The sequence below is a fragment of the Acyrthosiphon pisum genome, unplaced genomic scaffold (assembly GCF_005508785.2).
Source record: "Acyrthosiphon pisum isolate AL4f unplaced genomic scaffold, pea_aphid_22Mar2018_4r6ur Scaffold_21361;HRSCAF=23768, whole genome shotgun sequence".
Lineage (NCBI taxonomy): Eukaryota > Metazoa > Arthropoda > Insecta > Hemiptera > Aphididae > Acyrthosiphon > Acyrthosiphon pisum.
Window position 1 is genome coordinate 124355 of NW_021770820.1, and position 6874 is coordinate 131228.

General features: G+C 27.5%; 1 protein-coding gene across 1 annotated transcript; it reads left to right on the forward strand.

Annotated features, from left to right (window-relative positions):
* Positions 1 to 2129: 2129 nt before the first annotated feature.
* On the forward strand, positions 2130 to 5770 carry LOC107884481. The gene is made up of 4 exons (XM_016806666.2): positions 2130 to 2683; positions 2827 to 2982; positions 5006 to 5173; positions 5477 to 5770. The coding sequence occupies exons 1-4, from the start codon at positions 2591 to 2593 to the stop codon at positions 5651 to 5653; spliced, it is 594 nt and encodes a 197-aa protein (XP_016662155.1). The 5' UTR covers positions 2130 to 2590; the 3' UTR covers positions 5654 to 5770.
* The last annotated feature ends 1104 nt before the right edge of the window (positions 5771 to 6874 follow it).

Below are 6874 nucleotides of genomic sequence, written 5' to 3' on the forward strand. Positions count from 1 at the left end.
TATTTTGAATGGTATTTTAAATACTTTTTGTTATTGAATACTTTGGTTTTTTATTTCGAACATTTTATTTTTATTCGAAATAATTGGTTGGAAAAATATTATTGTCAACTATAATCATGGAATAATAGTCTTATTTAATATTCTGTATTTCTGTGTTAGCCGAAGCCCAAAGGTTTGTGAAAACAAGATTTCTAAAAAAAGTTATTGAATATTGAATAACAATATTCCCTTTAAAACTATTAGATAACTATTGGATTACCTACTACCTATGTGTTTATATTACGATAATTAGAAACCCACTTTAAAAACCAAAAGTATTTGAAAAGTATTCCAAATACTTTTGTAGTAAGTATTTGAGTATTTACTCAAGTACTTTTTAAAAGTATTCTTTACAGGACTGTGTATAGTAGTAATGTACAATATAATATTATAATCTCGTGGTAGTATAGCAGTGTAATGGTGTATAATGGCTGGTGGCGTGGAGTGGCTTCGGTCTTGCTGGCCCAGGTACATCTGATCAGACTGTGCTCTTGTCCCTCTTATATACGCTGTCGGCTCCTTTGATCTGATCAGCACACGGAACTCGCAGGTGCCTAGGGTGTGGTGTTAAAAGTTGTTGTTGTTGTCGTAATAAAGAAACCGTCACCTCGTGTAGGTACATAGATTCGCTATAGGTAAGCTTGCTAATGCTTTTACCAGGAAAACCGCTTAGTATGATTCGAATGACAGATTATAAGTAATGCGGTTTATAATACCTTCAATTATACTTGTTACATATTAATACATGCCCATTACAAAAGTATAAGTTCTTATTGGATTTTTATCTTTGTTTGAATCACACAACCGTTTTTTTCCTCAACTTTCTTTTGGTAAATAAATAACATATTAACTGTGATTATCGTTGATATCCATAACATAATTGCTGATAGTATATTTTTATTTTTATTAGTGTTCAGCTTTAATATTTAATATCAATTATTTATTTAAAAATATATTTATACATTTTCAAGGATTGACACGCTTGTGCTGTAACCTCTAAACATTTTCCGGAAGTATCTATATAATTATATTTAATTGGAGGAAGGTACTAATTATAGGTTAGGAAATGATATATTTACATTTTTATTGGAATGCAGCATTTTACTAAAAACAGCTAAAATCTAGTTAGTTTTTAAATAAGTAGGTAGGTACCTACTGTTATTAAAATTCCTAACTAATAAGTCCTATATTACTTGTGTTATAATATTATTAATTATTAATTACTATGTGAAATCAATTTTTAAATCTGGTGGATGATGATAAAATGTATGAATTTAAATAGTTAATACATTTCCATTTTATTATGATAGGTCCAATAAAATGGAAATGTATTCATTGTTTAATCAAATACAGATACCAACAACTAATATAGCTATTAATAACCGGTTTAATATATTACGTAAAATATTTTAAGCTTTCCTGGAATCCTCAAAATTGGTCGAGTAGGGGTTTTGTTTTCCTCTTTAAGCCTCAGCAATACACTTCGCCTTTAATAATATACAATAACTGCAGTTACCCACCAGTTGTTTTTATTCTATATACTGTTATACTGTCAGAGTCCTAATAGTTATGATTCTGTACAATTTTGTACCAATATTGGTCAAACACTGTGGATGTCCACGTGTTTCATTTAGATACTAACCCGAATAATTAGTCCAATTGGACAGACTGTGAAATTCGTGTAAAGTCACTTTTTGGTAATTTTTATATTGTTCAATAAAATTGTAGGAAATATTATGCTACTTCGAGTGGTAACAAGGTTATTTTTAACATGGAGTCTAATATTATCGTGTTATCGAATATTTTTTTTGTCCAAAATTAGTGATGTCTAATTATCTAAATTCGTTAAACGATTTCGTGAGATATGTGTTATGTAAGATACGTTTTTATTGTCTTCTGAAAAATCAAATTTTTTAAATTGACACGTTTTTCACAAAAATCGTCCAATTATATCTGTATTAGCTGATTCCATATTAATTTATTTATCTATCGTTTCAGTTTGACTAACCCAACCAATATCAACCCTGTGTACAAACAGAAACAAAGAAAATTCTATTTTCGTGAGCTGAAACAAAATTCATGTGTGAGCCATCAAATAAACGACCTATGTGTATTGAAAATGAGGCTTCTGTCCCTGAGTCCCGCGGATTCTATTGATAACTATTATTGTATACTGTTTGTAGATAAATTATTATAAATCGGTTGAGGACAAAAAAAAACAAACAAACGTTCATTTTTGTATATTAGATTATTTTTGTTTATTTTTTTATACGATCTATGGATTTAATTTGAGGAAATTGAAAAATGTGTAGCTTATTTAGCTCCTTTTGTACCCACATAGTTAATATTTTAAAATTGACAATTTCCGAGTCAACTTAATTATAGTCTTCCGGTTTATGAATACTTCTAGCATTATTTAGAGGTCACAGATCAAGCATGTCAATCACTATAAATGTATTAATAAATTTATTTATGGTTGACGGTTGTTATTCATATTGTCACTGCAGTTGATAACTTATAAAATGCTGTATCATTGATATTACAATTAAGCATGAAAAACAAAATTATAGTAAAAATGTTCATACTAGTTGGATTTTTTTCAATGTCTCAATCCAAAAACCGTTTTATGCCAAACTTGCCTGTGGTAAGTCAATAATCTAATTGATTCAAATATATTAAGATTTTCTAAGATCGTCATTGATGTGCATAGTTACTAATTTATAAATTAGATTTCTACATAAGTTTACCTATAGGTATACAATATAATATCAGATATTCTTATTGCAGGGAGAATATCGTGTGGTGTTTGAAAAAATGTATAATTGTGCACCAACAAAAAATAATTCAATTCAACTTCATATTTATTTTAGTAAAAAGACATCAAGTATAACTGAAATGAAAGGGAATTTGACAACTTTGATAGACTTTGACGATACACTTATAGTAAGCAAATGTATATAATAATGAATAATTCGGGTTTAGAATAATACAGTGAAACTTAAATATTACAAAGCCTCATAGACAACAAAAATAAATTCTTACTGTAGATATAAATGTTTAAATATAATCTGTATGTTAAGTAACAGTAGGTAACTGCGGGGATCAAAACTGGTTTAAAAACCGATTTCAGAAACCGGTATAAACCATTAAAAAACCGAAACTGAAAAAAATTGGACACTGGTATTATAATTTCAAACCCAAACCGAGATTTTTTTTTTGAAAATCTTTGGCAGGTGTCTAAAACATTTTGGAAAGTTTACTTTACACAAAAGGCGATTCAAACGTGCGATTCCGCGATTCACATAAATTAATAAACTGAGAATGAACGTAAATAGTCTGGACCTTAAAATTGATCTTAGAAACTGGTACACAGTTTAAAAACTGAAACCAAAAACCAGATCAAAAATCGGTGTTAACCAGTTGCTCTCCACGGCTGTTGTCGGGATTTTAAAAATATACCAGTTGCCCTCAACCAAATGTACCAGTCGCCGTCGACTAAATCCACCAGTAGCCCCCAACCGAATGTACCAATTTCCATCACAAGTTAATATATACACAATTATAATATAATATAGCCCGTAAAATAGGGGAGGTAAATGTACAAATAATAAATAAGATTATTTAAAAAAATAAAGTAAAATAGTATAAAATGATAGAAAAAAGTTCATATGCATGGAATTATATTATATACCTAATATTGTATTTTGTAATAATTACTAATAAAATAATATGAATACAATAGCCCCTAAAATAATAAAAATTATATTTATGTGGCATTCAATGTTATAATTTGTCAACAAAATAAAAATAGTAAAAAAATTAGATATAATATTATGTTTTATGTTTTGTTATAATAAATGACTAACAGATATTACAAATTCTTATCTACTGATATTCTTGTTTTTATATTTATTTATAAAATCTTCTCTCCCAAGTTAGAGGGTATCCACACTGGTGGACCTCCCTCCTCACGACATTTCATGTTATGTACCTTGTATTAGCTATCAAATTGACTTATTGTATTGTATATAAATATTACTTAGATTGTAAATACTCTATTTTTATCTAATAAGAAAAAAATCTTTGATTTTGGCTTCTTTGTTTAAATATGTGTGATTAGTAATATTTTTAATTTTATATACTGCTTATAGCAATGTATTTATGTATGTATTTGTTTTTACTTCTTTTATAACATTTACGAAAGTAAAATTATTCAGATGTGCATTTCTAAATTTCCTTGAAAATGACGAATGAAATGATTCACATTCATTGGTAGTCCTTTCTGAATCAATTGACTTCAAAGCCCACAGTAAAGGTGGAAAATTCGAACTTAAGGAAATACAGAGTGTCCCGTAAGGATTTCCTCATTGTGGTATCTCTTGAGATAGTTAACATCGTAATAATTATAACATAAATCTGTTTTTTTATTAGACTCGGAGAGACAAGGACTACACATATTTTATTTTTTAATTTAATTACATTTTTTGGTGAAAAAGTTAAAACATTTATTCTCTCTTTTTTTTTTTTTTTGAAACAATAAATTGAAGATAGCCATTTTATAGAGATTATTTTTGTAAAATTTTTGACTTTTCAACATTTTATTTTCATTAATCTCGTGATTTCAATAAACCAGTTTTCGCCCAGTCGTCGAGTCCCCTTTACGGTTAATGGGTATATTCAAACGAGACATTCTATATATGTGTCAAGTCAACTATAGTATAGTATAGTATAGTATGTATAGTCAGAAAATTCAACTAATTTTTCTGATGAAGGCCGAATTAACATCAGATTTTCAACAAAACGATCGTCTAATTCATTCAAGGGTAATAATGAGAGACCGAAAATTAAGTGAAGTTTTTTTAAAATTTAAAAATTAAGAAACATTTTTATTTCCACTTGAATTATAAAATGTTTGATAATTACCTTAGATACCTAAAGTAATATAGGTAATATTGTTTATGTGTAGCTTGATGCAAACGTTGCTTCCTGGGGTTCAACTGGTGGATGGAAACCAAATTCTGTTGTTTATGTATCAAAAAAGGCATGTAGTATTTTTAAAAATGTTGGAGGAAATGCATGGTTTTCATTTATTAAAGGTTTTAACATTCCAGCCGATAGCTGTCCTCTACCAGCGGTAAAGTATAAAAACATTAAAAATATTTATATACCTAGGTACTTATAGTTATTAATATTAACTACAATTTATGTATATTGTTTTTATGAATTAAAATGGACAATGGTTGATTTAATATTAAAATTAAAAATGTTCAACATAATATTATTAAGTCATTACTCATTGGGGTTAACTATAACAGATTATTAATTTTAAAGTTTTTTATATAGGTAGTTATAAAAAATATCAGTGTGTGCGCTTCGGCCACCATCAAGTATTATGTATTAGGTAATTACAACAATTTAACCATCTACATTTTTACAGGGCACATATAGTACAGCAGGGATTGATTTAAAGAAATTTGAAGATCATAACTTTCCCAAAGTATATTTTTATGGAAAATACAAAATTGAATATAAAATTAAAAATGCAGAAAATAAAGTACTTTGCTGCCTGGTTGTGGAGTATAGTCTTGTACGACCATGGGAAGTATCGATTTGATTAAATTATAAAAAAGGAGTATAGGTACAGAGTGTAAGAGAAATACATGACAAAAAATAAATAACTTGTTCTAATCAATATTTAAACATTTTGTTTTATATATGTATACATATATAATTCAACGATGCACTATAAATACCTACTGTACCTACTATCCATAAATGTTTTTTTATTTAATTCACACAGTTAAAAACTTTTTTTCTCCAAATTATAAATAAATAACTTAACAAAATACCGATTTTAAAGTTTTTAAAAATATATTTTTTTTTAATCAAAAATATTTTGAGTATTTTATACTTGTTATATTATACCCTGGTAAAAGGTAGATATTATTCGTATACCTATTAAATTAAATTGCACTTAATATCTGTATTTTATTTTTAATTATAGCTACTAACTTTTCAATTAGGTAATTAAAATACTGTGTAGGTATCACTAGCTTGTATCTCGTATCCTTAGCCAGAGCGTTATCATCATAAGTTATTCTCTAAAACACAATGAAAAAAATTGCACTTCTGTTTATGGTTAGGTACATGATATAAAAATATAATTTAATACATGTATACTAGATCAGTGGCGTATATGAATGGGGCAACGGATAGACTCCTTTCATTTTAGAAGTGGTGTATTCTATAGACTATATTATAGTTTCATATGCATTGCGTATAGGCTTATAAATAGCAAATGTAAGCTGTTATATCATGGTTTCGTAGACTATGTATCACCAAAGTCCTGATCATCAAGATAAATAAAAATACTGGAGTGCGTTTAGCAATGTATCAAGCAAACTTGATGGCCCTAAGGGCATATTGATAATTATTGTTTTATTATGCATTGTAGGTATACTTGAAATGTATTTATACATTAAACATTTCAGTTTTCCAACGACTCAATATTGAATTCTAAAAAAATTCACACACACAAATAATGAAAATAATTATAGTTAAACCAATAAGTAGGTAGGTACTTTGTATTATTATTTTATTTTAATTTGCAATTAATAATCAATTTCAATTTGATAATAAGCTAACACATCAGTAGGTACACATTCATAAATCACATTTTTTTAAATTTACATCGGAACTTATACAAATATATGAGAATACCTATAATACAATACAAATAGTGCATTTTACTTATAATTATTTATAGGTATATTTATAACTTATGGTTTTGTAAAGAAGTGGGGATTCTGTTATATTTAGATCATTTAGTGAGGGT

Bases quoted from the DNA above. Each gene is read 5' to 3' on its own strand.
- LOC107884481 (XM_016806666.2), top strand. From the start codon at position 2,591: ATGAAAAACAAAATTATAGTAAAAATGTTCATACTAGTTGGATTTTTT. The intron at 2,983-5,005 runs GTAAGCAAATGT...GTTTATGTGTAG, and splicing joins ACTTTGACGATACACTTATA to CTTGATGCAAACGTTGCTTC. The intron at 5,174-5,476 runs GTAAAGTATAAA...ACATTTTTACAG, and splicing joins ATAGCTGTCCTCTACCAGCG to GGCACATATAGTACAGCAGG.